Below are 17,038 nucleotides of genomic sequence, written 5' to 3' on the forward strand. Positions count from 1 at the left end.
TTACAATTTTGTTTTCACAAGTATCGCACCGGTGACGGACCCACTTTTGGTCACGACAAACGCCTTCTTACATTTCCGTGTGTTGAAATCGTCAATTCTGATGGTGTCAAAGTCCTCAAGTTGCACTGAAAATTTCCTCTCCAAAATCAATTGAACTTCTTTCGTCTCACCACACGACTTTAACACTTCTGTTGTATATAAACAACTTTAAAACACTTACAATGAAGTTCTGAATCACACACTTCCCTTTGTTGTTGTAAAATTCAGATGTGACGTCTTTTGACTGGTTCTTCGCAATTTCTTCCAAGACGGAAATAAATTCTGGCGTTATATTAATCACCAGCATTTCATGTGGACCAATTTCTATGTGACAGTTTGGCAGCTCCACGTCAACGACAACATCAAATGGTTTAATAAATGGTTCCTTGACCCAATCCTTCTTCTTCAATATGTAATTGACGTACTCCAAACTTCCGTGGCTGACCTTCATCGACACTTTTCTCTCATCGACCTCCTTGAAATCGCGTCGCATGTGAAGATAAGTCCAAATAGAATTTCCACCGTCTTTCCTTCCTTCCACATCAAAATGGACCTCTGAAAAGAAGTTAATTTGATGCTCCTCATCGACAGCGCAAATCGCATGTTCAGAAACAAAAAAGGACTTCTTTTTGTTGCTTTTTCTCTCATATTTCTCTGTGCAAATTTGAGTCCCCGCGTCGTCTTGTGCTGTTCGACTTTGACTTCTGCAGCTCTCTGAGACGACGCAATTTGTTTCAGTGCATCGTTCAACTCGTTCAGTAATTTGGTGATGTTCTCCAATTCCCGATTTGAAACGCGGCTTTGGAAATCAGAAAGCGCAAAATTGGCGGCTCTGAAATTTGACGGAGATACTCAAGAGGTCAACTAACGCAATATCTGAACTGTTGTCCCACCCAAGCATCAAACTGTAAAGTTTCGTCGTTTTATACTAAAACTCCGGCAGAGTCCGGGAGACCATTTTGGATGTAAACGTTTCCTTCAAAACTGGTGCTGATAACCAATTTATTATTTACCGCAATAGTTCTTAAAGATGATACGAGTTGTATCAAACGTGAAATGGAAGTTCTGTCGTGTCACGCCAATTTCAGTGGTATTTTGAGACTGATTTATTTTTGCATCTTGAACTTCATTTTTCTGAGTGTTATTATCAAAATTCTCTCCGTCGGATTTTGAGTATTTTTCAGTAACCGGGTGAACCAACTTGATCACGCGTTTCAGAGATTGTGGGACCAATTTAAATATCAAAGAATAGAAGACGACCTCGCATTGTGAGTCCTCGTTGTGTTAATAGACGACGTCAACACACCTTTCGTCGTTCCCCGAAGTTGCGCGCTCGGACAAGTTATCCAAGTCCGCGAGTCTCAATGACGACAAAGAAAATCGATTTTCCTTTTTTTCTGATATGTAAGAGTGTATCATCAATGAGACGTTTAATATGGCTCGGTCGAGTGTCAGTGAACGCCTTTAATCAAATCTTCGACATCACAAAAAGAAACTATTTTGTTCACTAGTGATGGCGAAATTGGTTGCTTTGGAGTGTTGATTGGTATTAATAGTTAGTTGTTTTTATTAAAAGACAAAACCAATATATAAATATTAAAAAAAAAAATCTTTGTTTTTGGGAACAAAGATATATTAAAAAAATTATAATAAATTTTTTTAACATTTTTTTAAAATTAGTATTTATAATTTATTTTTAATATATAAATCATAAAATATAATAACACTCATATGGAATCGATTATATCCTTGAGATTCTTTTGTTTTTTCTTCCCATTTCTGTTTTTTTGTAAGATAAGTTAGCCCACTTCCCACTCCATACACACGATGGTGTAACACATTAATTTATCAAGTGCTCTGCCATATTTTCTAAGCTTAACTATATCTTTTTCCACTTTGCAGTGGAAACATCCTCATGTTGTTCAAAGATACAATGAACTTCGGGGTGGTGGTCATGTATTTCATAATAGTCATGACATTTCACGAGGGTATTGTTTTTTTTGTTTTTGGTCGGTATTAATATTTTCGAGGCAGGCTCGACCTAATGGGTGATCTACAAGGTATAATGCCATATGATGTGTGCCGACTTATTACTCGAGTCGGCATCGAGTCTCACAAATATACTACATGGTCATTTCAACACTTTTCTGTAATATAACAAACATTCAATGTTTTGATGTGTTTAACAATATTTTTTTGTGCTTTAAATATGGTTTCACTTTTTTCGATTATTTTAGCTTTGTTTATATTACATATTTTTAATATAATAAATTATTTTATAATAAAAAACTAAAGGCATAATATGTATTGTATTTTGGTATTTAAGGTTTAGTTGTGTTTTCATTTCAAACGGGTTGTTATATTTTTAATTATTGTGTTACTGAACAAAATATACTTTAAAATATAAACTTGTTATTATTTTATTTCAAAATGTTTATACAATATAGTCATGTACATCCTTTTATTTTAAGGTTGTTTTTAAGTTTTTCATTCGAACTTTAAGCATGTATGTATTTTAATTTTTAAAAAATACCTTTTCCTGTCAACTTAAAATAATTGCTATTGTTTTTATTATATTATTAATAATTTTTATAAAAACTATTTTTAAATTTATTTGTTTTTATCGTAATAAATAGAATTTATTGTTGTTGAGATTTATGTTAGTGGTTCAACATATTATAAAATATAACATAATTTTCAATTAAATATAATTTAGTTCAAAATTTGATTTAAAACCGAAAATAAAAAACAAAAATTAACAAATTTGTATTATAAATAAAAACATCTTGACAAACAAACTTATTGTTAATAAAATAACAATAATTATTTTAAATACAGTAAAAAGTGTCTTTTTGTGGGTTTTATATTTGTGGGTTACGTCTATTTGTGGGTCAATTGACCAATCAAATGCAAAACCCACAAATAATTATTATGCTCTCGAACCTTGATTTTAAATACACTTAGAAAATAATAAAGTTTTATTATAATTAAAAAAACTACTATATTTTTATAACACTGATTTTTAATGGAAAAAAATGGTGAATAGAATTTACTTCACAATTCCATGATAAACCCACAAATAAATATTTTTCTCTGTTTGAAAAACCACAAATGGATGCTTTTTATTGTATTAACATTCATTGTTTTATGAACAATTTGTCAATTCAATACTATAATAGAAATAATTAAATTTATTTATTTTTAAAAACACATTTTCGTTATTTTAAATAACTTTGTTGTTAAATTATGAATAATTTTTAAAAAATACATTTTATCAATTTAAATTAAGTATTTGAAAAACGAAAAAATTAAAACTGTAATTTAAGGGTTATTATTAAAATACATTTTTATGTTTTATTAATACCCGCTGTTTGTATAAAGTAAATTGTACTCGTTAATTACTTTTAAGTTGTTATATTATTATTTGATGTTTATATTTAAATAACACAATACATTATTTTTTCAATAATTATTGTTTTTTATTAAATGGATTATATTAAAGCGTTTAATTAATTTTATTTATAATTACAATGACTTTGAACTAAATGCGTCGAGTTATATAATGGAAATACTGTATATATATGATTTGTACTCAATTATTATTATTTTAAATCCAGTTTTATACACAATATAAATAAACAGATAAAGTAAAATAATCTGTTTGTAAGTTAGTTATCATAATTTACCGTTTTGTTTTTACAATACTCTTCAATGGATTATAGCGAATAACAAAATATGGTATTGTTGCATAAATTATAATCTTTAATTCACAAAACAATTTATTTTGTTTTTTAAATATGTTTTTTCTATCTAAATATTTAGATTTTAAATAAATAACTACATGCAATACAATCAATATGCATTTCAAAAACAACAAACAAAAAAATCGCAATTAAAAAGAAGAGCACTAATGGTCTAAGGGTAGAATTTCACCCTCCCAAGGTGGAGATCCGGGTTCGAGTCCCGGTTAGTGCATTTTTGTTTAAATTTTGTTGTCATCTGTTCAAATGATTTAATAATTTAATAATCTGAAAAACAAAAGTGGTGCAATTCATAACTATTAATTTTCTTTTAAATAACGATTTGCTTTCTTTTTTATTTTCTTTTTCCGTTTGATTTATTAAAAGTGTTAATACATTTTATTATAATTAACGAATTAATAAAAATTATGTAAACAAGTAAATAAAATTTATAGAAATTATTTAAAGTGTCAAGTAACGGATCTAGAGTGAATACCAATGTAAACTTTTTATTAAATGAGAGTTGCTCCCAATTTAATGACATGCTTTCCTTGTAATCTTTTAACACTTTCGACTTCTAGAACACTTAAGTACTGATTTCCTTCTTGGCACTCACCAAACCCAACAAATACTCTCATCACATTGTCGAATCTTTTCACGTAAAGTAAAACCAACATTTTGTATTGTTTTCTGTTAACTATTTTGACAAACATCTTTTGGAAGTTTTTCATCTCCTTCATCCAATACACAACAAAGTCGTTTCTTTCTTTCACGTTCAGTCCAAGCTTTTCCAGCAATTTGTTGACATCATTTAAATCATTAATTTTAACATCAACTCCTTCTAATTTGACATCAAAGAGATTTTTCCAGAAGAATATAACAATTCATTGTCTTTAATTATTAAAACACGGGGTTCTGTCCCTCTTCCCAAATATCTTTCTGTCCATCTTAATGTGTTTTCTGGTATTTCTGTCTTTGGTTAGACTTCAGTGACTTCCATTCCTTCGATTTTAAGTGAGACATCCAACTCGCCTTTTGTGTCGTTTTCGTCATACAGCAAAATGACTGGTTTTCCTCCAAAATATCTTCCTGCAAAGCCACTTCGTTTGGCAGTGATTGTCTTTTGAATGATTCGACTGATGCTTTCTTTGTCGATGTCACCGATTGCAAAGTGGAGACACCTTCCATGGAACATTTCTTCAATTTTTAGATTGTAATGGGTGTTGTTTTTGTTAGTGTTATAATAGACGAGTGCAACCAAATTCTTCACCAAATAATGCAAAAATTCAAATTCTCCAAAGTAATAATCATCTTTTTTTAAGTGTGGGTATAAAAAATGTATTTATTAAGATAATTAATATCGTCTCTGTCGAGTATGTTTGTAGTGCTATCAATAAGCACAACATAGATGTTAAAATCTGATTTATTATATCCATTTGGTGGATAATACTCTAGAGGTGATTGTAGTTCTACCTTACTCCCTGCCACTATGATATCAATTTTAATATCATTAACAATAATATCAAAGGTATAAACAGACTCAGTGGCCGTTTCTATGAGTGCTTTTTTATTTGGATTTTTTTTTGAGTGCTTGAAGTCCTGCTAACCTCTGAAAATAATTTTTATCTGTTGTGTTGTAAGACACTCTTTAAGTGACGTACTTTTGATTGATTTAAAGTTTATCGGTCTACCTTTTGATGGAGTTTCTCCCATAAATATGAGTTATAAAATATAACAGAACGTTAAATAGATAAACTTTCCCGTTTAGATGTTTTAAAATACATTAAAACGTTCTTTTTGTTTTGTTTATCAACCTCTTTCTTCTATATTTTATTATTTGATTTTTTCTGTATTTTGCCGAATTTATTACAACAAATGAAAAATATATTTTTAATTGGATTATTAAATATTGGTTATAAATAAAATTCATTTTTTGGTTGTTAGGTTTTGTTTTTTATTTGAGTTTTTATAATATATATTTCTGTTACAAAATAATTCTGTCATATTTAACAGAACTGTGATTTGGATTTAAATTGGTGTCAATATTAAAAATCGTCAAAAGCATTATAACTTGTCTTTTTTCTTTTTATGTGCTTCAAGTTTATACCAAACATTGAATAAAAATATTATTTATCTTTGTTTTGTTGTGTTTTCAAATATTGTTACAAGTAATACAACGATTTTAAAAACATTTTCAATAACAAGATATTATAATAGTAAATGCAATCATTAATTAAACAGACTTTTTATACTAATTATATTTTCAAGTTCAAGTAATTGTTGTAATTTTGTTATTGATTAACTGCATTGTGTTTTAATAAATTGTGTAATTATTTACAAGTACAATGATAAATGTGTGTTTAGTTCAACAATATAATTCAAAAATATCCCAATTGTGAATGGAAGTTTAACCATGAACATTTTAACATACAATGGTCATTATTAAATCCTTGGTATAACCAAATAATTTATCATTGTTTTTAATATCAAACGGTTTAAATACCTGTAATTATTTTGAACCAATTAAAATTAATAATAATTGTTATTATTAGCTTGTTTTTGTCTATATATTGTTTATTACAATGATAGTAATTATAACTGCTTCATATTAAATAATATCATGTTCTGCAAAAAAGTTGGAGTCGTGTTCAGTTATGTTTTGATATAACTTGAGATGTTTTGGCTTAACATACATTCATATTGGTTCCTACAGTAACTAAAAACGTCAAAACGGCAATATCTTATTGTGTTATTTGAAAAATACCAAAAATTGTTAAATAAGTTTTTTTACCAACAAATTATAGTTATTAAAAAATGATAAAAATAATTTTCTTATTTTAATGTGTTCGTATTTAACTTTTTAAACAAACTGTTTATATTGATTGGATTAAATTTCAAGAAAAAACGACCACACAACAAATAATATATTAATTGGCTGAATTATATTTATGTATGTATTAAAATTTATTTTTCTATATTTTTACTATATCAAATACCAAACAATTAAAAAATGAAACAATTTTAATGTGAAAAATTATAAATCGCTACAGAGTTATTGCAACATCTGGTCATTTTTTACTTTGGGTTGAAACAATTGGTGTGTATTTAAATAAAAAATTCATACGATTAAACATCAAGACATGCCAGTGACATACACAACCAATGTTGCAGAAGTAAAACAAACAATTGAAAACAACAAGAATGTTCTTGTCATCTTCTACTCTCCCGAGTGTGCAAAGTGCAAAGCAAGTGCTCCAATGATGGACAAACTTGCTGACGAACACACAAACCTCAAGTTCTTCAAAGTTGATGCGACTACAGCAACTGATTATGCTGCTGAATACTCCATTGCATCACTTCCCACATTTGTCTTCTTCCAAAACCAGAACGTCATGAAAAAGGCGCCTGGCAGTTCTGAAGTTCTTGAGGAGATTCTCAAAATGGTGCAGTAATTAATTCACTGCATTCTTCATTTTTTATTTTTTGTTTACAATATTATAAACGTAAGCTACGTTTTCAAATGGAAGTATTGTTGTATTTATTCCAATGTGTCAAGACTCAAAGTTAAAATTGAGTCTTGACAAATGGAAGGTGTTGACGTGTCGCATTGTATAAAAATGAACTGATGCCAAAACAGTCATCAGCAAGCATGGTGTTCCACTTAAAAATGTTTGAAATTGTTGCAATAAAGCACAACACGCCTTTACATAAGAAGACAGTCAAAACAGTCACATATATCACATCAAACAAGCAAGACGATAAGAAAAAAAAACGGTGGGCTTATCAAAATCTCAAGAACAAGAAACCAAAATGTAAGAATCCAACACATATTGAAATACGCTCACAATTTGCTTTCATCTGATTGTCGTTCAATTTGATTGTGTTATTGTTGTTTTATTTTATCAATTTAAATTCTTTAAAAATATTATCAAATATAATTTATATAAAATTGACATAAACAAAAAAATAGTCAGACAGACTTCAGTGCCTCTCATCTCAGAGTATTGTGCACGCACTCGACTCCTCAACAAGCAGTTCATCGTGCATTGCTGTGTATATCCCTATGGCACTAAAATGATGAAAAGTCTTCATCCTATTTTGTGAATTCTATTTGTTAAATAGAAAGTGACATACTCTAAGAATGATCCTAGTCGTACGGTCTAATTCCCATTTTTTAATACTTTATCTTTATAATTATTGCCAAATTTTGAAATAATGAATTTCACTTTTATTTATAATTTTGTTGATTAATTCAATTTACTACAATTTTAATATTAATTTTATAGTTAATAATAAATAATAAATTATTATAAATAATATATATTTGTATTAAAAAGTAAATAGTTATTTAATATTAATAAATTAATTTAAATCAACTTATCAATAACATATTAAATTTGTACAATTTATTTTCATTGTTTGTAATTTGCAACTAAAGTCTAAATTTTTTAATGATATTTAAAAAATACAAGAAGGAAATTTACAACAGTCAAAGGCATTTTTGTCGTAATTATAATTATCGAACTTGCTTATCCGTTGCATTACTGACCATTCGTTAAAATGTACAACAGTTAAATAATTTGTTTTTTAATCTGTACCTTTTTGAAAAAAAAACAAATTTCAATGTTAATTTTAGCAAATCAACTGAATCAACTTTGTTTGTGGGGAAGTGAAAACTGGATAAATTTTATCTGGATCATAATTTATTTTTAGAATAATTAAAAACAAATTCAACACACACAAAATCTGTTTTTCCGCGCGACCTAATGGTTTTTACAGACCAACGTTTCCATTTTCCACTTGTACAAGATGGTCAATACTTGCTCTTACAAAACATACATAAGAGTTTTTATGGAAGCGTTTCGGAATTTATCAATTTTTTTATAATTCAATTTGGTGAGTAACACACCTTTTTTATTAAAATTTATTAAACTAAAATCAATTAAAAAGTAACTTAAAAAGCGATCTACAAGACAAATACCAAAACTACAATTAACATTCTTAAAACTCACCATTCTTACATTATTTAATTCTTAAAAATTTACATTTATTAAAATAATATTAAACCTCAATCATTCATGAAAATAATTAATTTATCAATAATTTATTACTGTTATATATTTTTATTAACACTTTAAATAACATTGAACAAAATTTAAGTGGTCTAAAAATCGGGGAAATATTGAGTTTATTAAATAAATTTCCGTTTTTTTAGAGTTTATTTTATGTGCATAAACAATACACAAGCCAAAAAAAGGAAAATCGTCAAAAATTTGATTAATATCCCTGTAAAAACAGGCCAAAACAAAAATAAGGGCGTTATTTTAAGTGTTAATATTTATAATAATTATATTTTCTAATATAAACCAGAATTGAAAACTAAAAATTTAGATGGTCGTTCTTGAACCCGTGTTTTTAAAAAATGTTGTTCTTTATCTGGATACTTTAAATGATGTTTACTACTTCATGTTTATAAATAAATCTTGTTTATCTGTGGTTCAGACGATGTACATAAACACTTACAATGCTTCTTTGAATTCTTATGTTGACACGATTCTTAAAATTTTTCCAAACTTACAAACACTGTACTTTTCTGCTGTAACTCGTCTGATACAAAAATCGAGTGGGTCTATTCCGTTGATCGAAGTGAATCCAAAAAACACAAACTTTTTTTTAGAACGGACTTTGAAGACGAAATGGTTTCCTTCCAAAGTCAGGAAACTCAAAATTAATTCCAAAGAAATTGAGGTGCTTGAAAAGAACATCGACAAATTCGAACAACTTCAATTCCTGAAAATTGGGTATTCTTTACAGAAAAGTGAAATTAAATCAATACTAAATATTATTGGGAAGAGTACATTAAAAAAAGTTTATATAACAACTGACGTTGTTTCATTCAAAAATTTTAAAAATTTTGATTTTGAAAAACACGAATTTACAACGTACGTTTTTGTTATTACTTATTCGCCTTATTTATCAGAAATTCCCGACTATGATATACTCAGACACTTACCACAAAATGTCCACATATTTGTCAATTTTATTTCAAAAGAGACAGAAAGTCTCCCATATATCACACAGGAGTACATGAATTATTCATTTGGTGATAATGTAAGTTCTGAATTCGTTTATGTTCTTTCTGATTTTGGGGGTGGTGCGAACGAACTAGAAAACATCATGTCAAAGTGTCTGCAAACCAAATTAGAAATTAGTAATCCTTGGATCCAAGAATATGGCTTTATGGTCAAACAAACAATTGAAGTTCCCGATATCTGCTTTGATTTGTCAAATAGCGAATTGATACAAGAAATTACACTGAAAAACGTGAATGCTAAACACGTTGTTCTTCCTATAAGAGTCAAAAAGATCGCAATAGAAAATGTCGAAGGAGAAATAGTGATGGAGAAATGCACACCACATGCTATTCGAGTTTGTGGGTATACTGGGAAACAACTTGTTTTAAATGATGAAAAATTGAGTGTTGTGGAATATAGAGACGTACTAAACGGTGTCAATTTTATTCACAACAACACGTTATATAGTGGCAAATACATCATCGACTTGGATAAAATTAAGAGCATTGATATTGATAGATTACCAACTGTAAAATGCGTCGTTTTTATAAAGAACAATAAAACACTTTTTGAAGGAAATCTGTCGGCTGTACATTTCAGAGAAGACTCTCTTAGTATCGAAAACCTTGCAAATGACATCGACATTACAGAGTTCGGTGTTAACTCCTTTAGTGTTTTTAAAACTTCAAATACACCAAATATGGTATTGGGAAATGTCTGTTTTCTTAATATTATGAAAGGAGAGTTTAATTCAATTTATATTGGTGACTGTCAAACAATTACTTTAAGACAGACGAATATTAAAAAACTTGATATTAATGTATGTAATACTTTCACTTACAAAAGCTCTAAAATCACAACCGTGAAGGGTAAGAAAATCGAGTCTATTAATGGCACAAAAAAGGCGATTAAAAATTGGGAAATTGAGAATTCAAGTGGAATTAACAACTTAAAGGAAGTGAATAATTAATTGTTACGAAAAAATAATATTTCTTAGATTTAGGTCATTTGAGTGTTAAACAACATCGAAAATAGAAATTAACAAATTTGATATAAAAAACAAGCAAAAAAGAACAAAAATTACAACAAAAATATATGATAATTGTTTATAAAAACAAAAATAAATAATAAAAGCCGCATATTGGATAAGTTGAACTTGATAAATAATGTTTAACAAAATCAATAAATAACAACAATGACAAGTAAAACAGTGTAAAATTGGTGTTCATCGAATTAACACAAATTTTAAAAAAAAATATGTTAATATTAAGAAATATAAAGAGAAAGTAAATATACTTATTAAACAGACAAAAATTGTTGAAAAACTGAGTACGTCATATAATTAATAAAATACAAATCAATTTTATAGATTCATAGTCGGTATTTAAAAAGTTTCAAATTGTTTCAAAATGATTATTGTATTATGATGTTTATATCAATTGTCAGCGACGTGTTTACGTTTCACAATCCAGTTTGAATTTCATTTCAACTTAAAACAAATTCACTGTTAGTACGTTGTCACAGTCCACGTGTAATAAGTATGGCTTCGGCTTAATACATTAACAGTAACACCTTTAATCAATGTTGGGGAATTTACTGTTATTGTGACAAAACCACGAATCTGCTCGCCAAGTACTTGTCCAGGGTGTGTTAGAGTGATGTCAATTGTCATTAATGATTTTCTATTTTACAGTTTGAGAAAATGTTTATCAAAATGGAATAGATACGTATTAATATATTAATTGTATTATTATAATTATTAATACATTATTGGAATAATACACTGCAACACATTATGGTGATTTTTAGGTTCCAAATATTTCATCCCTCATCGCTTGAAGATTTTATCTGACATAAGAGTTGAAGGATAAAATGTTCTAAAAATAAATCTTTTTTTTGTTATTGGATAAATAATAAGAAAAAATTTAAAAAATCAAATTCATTTTTTTTGTTTTTTACTGTTTTTTGAGTTTTTACCCAATTATCATTAGTATTAAACAAAATCCAGCGTTAAGTTTTCGTTGGTAAGTTGTAATACGGACTTTATTATAATTATCGGGTTTGATTATAACAACAACATTTTTTGTTGTCAATATAATAATTTGTTGTTTGTTGTTCATATTTAATGGTGCTCCTTGTCGCATGTGTTGAATTTAAATTAAAAATTTGAAAAAATTCTTTATAATAAATTATTTTCAAAATGAATAATAATATATAAGATTTACTTTAACTACAGAAAATTTCAATTACAATTTAAACTTTATTAAAAAACAACAAACTCAGTTATAGCAATGGAATTAATAAAAACGTTACTTAGACAACCAATGATAATTTATGATTAAATTTTTTGTTTGACAAGAAATTCTTTGTTGTTGATTTCCAAAATTTTTATAAAATAAAATTATAAGTCGTTTAAAAAATTAAAAAATTTACACTTCAAAATAAATTTAAACACAATTTTTTATTGTCATGCGATTTACACCAATTTAAAACATATATATCAATATAATTATTTTAATCTCTTTTTTATTTGCGTGATTATTATCAAACGATTTATAAAGTAGATACATTAATGTATGAGTTTTATACATGAATGTAAAAAACTTAAATTTTATATTGGAATAATAAAAATAAAATAATTTAAATACGGTGAATATTCGATAAGAGGGCTATTCGATATAAGGATTTATTCGATAAGAGACCAAAAAATAAGAAGGAGGTCTTTTATCAAATATTGAAAAAAAAATCAAAAAACAACAACTTCTTTTTTTTGCTATTTTTTAATGTTTTTTTGTCCAAAACCTTAATATGGTAATACATAAACCAAATTGTCATTAAGTTAAAAGAAATTAAAATAATTTTTAAAATTATTTTAAAAACAAATGAGTTTTTCATCTAAAACCAAAATAATGTTAATTAACGTGTCGTTGGAGCGTGTTGAATTATGACAAAACAACGCATGTTCATTTTAAAACCAAGAGTTGTCAATATTGCTCTTCATATGTTCGTTTTAATGCTGTTTGTGTTGTCTGTCAATATTTTGATTCTATAACGGACGTTTTGTGTTTTAATAAACACTAATAAAATAAAGCATTTGTTTTTCATATTATAAATCACAAAAATTTTATAAAAATTAACAAAAATATTTTTTGGGTGAAAATATAATTTGGAATTTTGTTGAGACAAAAAACAAAATGTGGTATTTTTTGTTAATTATTCAAGTTTTTATTATTTGACCTGATATCGAATAAGACTGGAACATAGACTGGACTATTATCGAATATATACTGTAATAAGAATAAAAGTTTGTTTCCATAAAAAAACAATATGACTTTAAAAAGTTAATATTAACAAACATCAATTTCTTTTTTGTATATTTTTTTCATTAATTTTAAAAATAAAATTGATAAAAAAAATAAATAAATCAAATAATTATAATTTATTTTAAATATGATTTAAGGAAATAAAAAAAAATATGTTTAAATCCATAAAAATCACAATTATATTAAAAAAATGTTAAAAAAATTAAATATTTAAAAATGAATAAATAACATATAAAAATTTGAAAAAAGGAAAACAATGAAAGAATAAATAAATTGAAAATCTTAATAAAAATATTAAACAACAAAGTGTTGATACAACTGACTTTATCTATCACACTGTATTGATACCACTGACTCTAATTTATTAATATATAAACAAATATTTTTATTATAATACTTATATTTCTAACATTATTATTTATTTTATTTATTATTTACAATTAACACTTTTTATATATATATTTCACATTTTTTTTATATTCGATTATTATATTCATTATTTTTTTTACTTTTACCAAAACTTTATTTTTTATGTTAATTTCTTTTTTATTTATGATTGTTTATACAAATATTCCACTATTAATAATATAATCATTTATTAACAACTTTTTGGGAATTTCCAATGGTACAAATATCACAGTAAACTTCGTTGTAATTTGAGTAATTCAAAAGTCCGCATTTTATCCAGTTTGTAAGTATTTCATAACATTTGAGACACTGTAGGTCTTTTAAATAATATTCTATTAAACACAAAACACAATTTGAATCAGATACTTCTTTGCAATGAAATTCCTTTTTGTGAAATAATTTCCTTCGAAATTAATAAGTTCTTTTGTTGTATTTTGTTGTGTTTCGACACACCTTTTACCTATCAAAACAAAATCTGAATTACAAGCCACACAGGCACTCGTATTGGGATCAATGGAGACACAATTTTTATCAATTTGGCAAATACCCTCAATCAAAACTTCGTTTGGAGATAAACAGTTGAAACAAAGTCCATTTGTTTTGTTAGAGCACCCACTACTTCCACATGTTTCACAAGTCACACATTCGAAATTTTCTATCCAAAATCCCGGTTTGCACTTCTCACACTTTTTGTTTCCGTTTTCATCAATGAAGCATGAAATACTTTTGACATTATCGGGTTTACACACAGAACACAACCCATGTTCATCAATGTATTTATTGTTATCACATGTGATACACGATGTTGAATTGCATGTTATACAACCACGCGTTGAACAGTCTGTACACGTTCCAAAAGATTCTGTCATTTCTTCTGAAGTGGTATTTTCGAGATAATACCCCTCGATGCATGACACACATTGTGTTTGAGACAAACAATTGATGCAATTTGCATTGCACTTTTTACAACTTTTATTGTCTGTGTAGTATCCTTTCATGTCACACAATGAACACGTCTTGTCATCTTCCTTATAATAATATCCGTCAAAACATTTTGAACAGGTTGATTCAGAGTGGCAAACATCACAACTTGTTTTACAAATATCGCAGTTGTAATTCGACAAATAAAAGTGGTCCATACATTCCAAACATCTTGTCTTATCACATTTTGTACAATTCTCATATAGGTCGCCACAGTTAAGGCATTTCCCATCACGTAAAAACAGTCCACTTTTGCACTTATAACAATCGGTTTCATCACACACTTCACAATTTGGATGTATTGTTTAACATGTTAAACAGATACCATTATCCAAATAAAAACCACCTGAACAAGAATGACATGTTGTGATGTTGCATCTATCACACGAATGAAATCCAAAGAGCATAATGTACAAGTTCCATATTTTATAAACGAAATTTTATCACACACAGAACACTTTGATACATCACAAGATATGCAATTATCAAATTTGGAATTACACGGTTTACAAACTTAAGTTTCGAGATAAAACCCATTTTCTCATTCAAGACAGCTTGATTCATCATATAAACTGATAACAAAAATGTGGTACTGGACATTTTTAATATAAAATATAGTTTTAAATATAGTTTAAATATTTTTTTGTTAAAAAAACAAGGAAAAAAGCCGCAGTTTTTTTCGAGTAAAATTTTTAAAAATCTAAATTTTACTACTAAAGCCGCGTTTTTGAAGACAAACTAAAAATTTGTCTAATTTCAATGTTTTTTATTATAATAATAATCAAACAGGATGACCAAAAAATCACAATAAAATTGTTTATATATTTGAGAGAACAAAAATTCGGGGGTGCAGCCAGAGCTTAAGCTGAAAGGGGGATTTATGATTATTTAACGAAACTTTTTGGAGTATCCAAGCGGGATATCTCAAATATTAAGAAAAGTCAACAACATTTTAAGTCTTAAAAAGGTCAGTTTATTAGTCATTTGTTATTATCAATTAAGTTTATTCGTTTTGGCATTAAATATTGTGTTTTAGTTCATGTTTTGTATTTTCAATTATTTTGCCTTATTATTAGTTAATCTATTATTTCATTTAAGTCCGTGTTGGTCTAAAATCCTCACAGCTTTTATTTTGAAATATTTGTTAATTTAAAAAAAGTTCTAACAAAAAGCCGCGGTTTGATTTAAAAAATCTTAGGACGAATTTGCGATTTTTTCTTCTGTTTTACACAAAATTTTCTTTAATAAGTATAAAAAATAATAGAAAATAATGTGGTACCATAAACACTAATTCAACAATTTTTGGAAGCCAAACAAAAACAAAAAATGAGGAAATTGGGTTTAAGCAATTTATTGGTAGTACCAACTTTTTGTTAACAGTTTATAATACAATTTGTGTACTTCGATCTACATTCTCTACAAACAGTCTGGTCAACAAAAAATCCGTTTTTACACGTGTAAAAACGGATTGATAAACACGTTATTCAATTGTGGAACGTTTCATTGTATTTTACACATCCATTTTTATTCAAGTTATACGTTTCTTCACAAATCGTACATTTGGTTTCGTCACAAATTTGACACCCTTGATATTTGGTTAAGCATTTATTACATTGGAGATAATCAACAAAATGTCCCACATTGCATTCTTGGCACTGAGTTTTATTACATAAGTTACAATTTGTATAAACTTCAGAACATGGTTGACATATTAAATTTTTATCCAAATAATTTGGTAAGCATTTGGTACATGTTTCAGTTGTACATTCCATGCAATTTGGAAACAACTCCCCACACTTTACACATTTCCCATCCTTTAAAATGTAATTTCGATTGCAGCCCAAACATAACATAGCATTACATGAAGCACAGTTTGTATCATATTTAGAACAGGTATAACAAATTGACAACACATTGAACTCAAATTACACCCAGTAACAATAACAGTGTTTACAATTAAATGATTATTTGATATCTCCGAAGTGTCCAAAACATTTTTGATATTTTTTAAAACAAAAAATGAACATCCCAATATTTTTGTTTTGCTTTTTCTTACAATAAAAAGTACTTAAAAACAACTACTTAAATGTTTTGACAAGCGTACGTTAGTCAGATAATTTGTTTAAACACTTTGACATAGTACTTTTGTATGGCAATGATAAACTCGTAAAATTATCAAAAAACATTTAGATAGTTTAAAAATTAATTTTTTTTGAGAAATAAAAGTTATTTCAAATATCACGTTTAAAGCTGATACTTTAAAACATTTCAGTTACTTTACAATATAAATTTGCTTAAAATACAATAATAATTTAGTATTGTTAAGTATTGAAAAAGAAATAATTCAAAATAGACAACAAAATAGTAAATTTATCTTTGCAAAATCAATAAAAATCGATTTTTATGTCAAAAAACACAAACAATAATAGTAGATTATGAGAGAATTATAAGAAAGAATAATCATATATTTGAG

At 27.1% G+C, this 17,038-nt stretch overlaps 5 protein-coding genes across 5 annotated transcripts; 2 read left to right on the plus strand and 3 right to left on the minus strand.

Moving 5' to 3' along the window:
• EIN_401760 (hypothetical protein) lies at positions 1-940 on the minus strand (the record flags this gene model as incomplete). Its single annotated transcript, XM_004255361.1, has 3 exons — positions 1-185; positions 217-743; positions 909-940. 3 exons carry the CDS (start codon positions 938-940, stop codon positions 1-3), a joined length of 744 nt encoding a protein of 247 aa, XP_004255409.1.
• A 5,979-nt stretch (positions 941-6,919) lies between these two features.
• On the plus strand, positions 6,920-7,231 carry EIN_401770 (thioredoxin, putative; the record flags this gene model as incomplete). Its single annotated transcript, XM_004255362.1, has 1 exon — positions 6,920-7,231. One exon carries the CDS (start codon positions 6,920-6,922, stop codon positions 7,229-7,231), a length of 312 nt encoding a protein of 103 aa, XP_004255410.1.
• A 1,773-nt stretch (positions 7,232-9,004) lies between these two features.
• Positions 9,005-10,823, plus strand: EIN_401780 (hypothetical protein; the record flags this gene model as incomplete). The annotated part of the gene is made up of 2 exons (XM_004255363.1): positions 9,005-9,097; positions 9,171-10,823. 2 exons carry the CDS (start codon positions 9,005-9,007, stop codon positions 10,821-10,823), a joined length of 1,746 nt encoding a protein of 581 aa, XP_004255411.1.
• A 2,247-nt stretch (positions 10,824-13,070) lies between these two features.
• EIN_401790 (hypothetical protein) lies at positions 13,071-14,842 on the minus strand (the record flags this gene model as incomplete). The annotated part of the gene is made up of 4 exons (XM_004255364.1): positions 13,071-13,217; positions 13,783-13,968; positions 14,055-14,612; positions 14,636-14,842. 4 exons carry the CDS (start codon positions 14,840-14,842, stop codon positions 13,071-13,073), a joined length of 1,098 nt encoding a protein of 365 aa, XP_004255412.1.
• A 1,207-nt stretch (positions 14,843-16,049) lies between these two features.
• On the minus strand, positions 16,050-16,418 carry EIN_401800 (hypothetical protein; the record flags this gene model as incomplete). The annotated part of the gene is made up of 1 exon (XM_004255365.1): positions 16,050-16,418. One exon carries the CDS (start codon positions 16,416-16,418, stop codon positions 16,050-16,052), a length of 369 nt encoding a protein of 122 aa, XP_004255413.1.
• Between the last annotated feature and the right edge of the window lie 620 nt (positions 16,419-17,038).

The sequence above is a fragment of the Entamoeba invadens genome (genome assembly GCF_000330505.1).
Source record: "Entamoeba invadens IP1 unplaced genomic scaffold scaff_1105074726573, whole genome shotgun sequence".
NCBI lineage: Eukaryota > Evosea > Mastigamoebida > Endamoebidae > Entamoeba > Entamoeba invadens.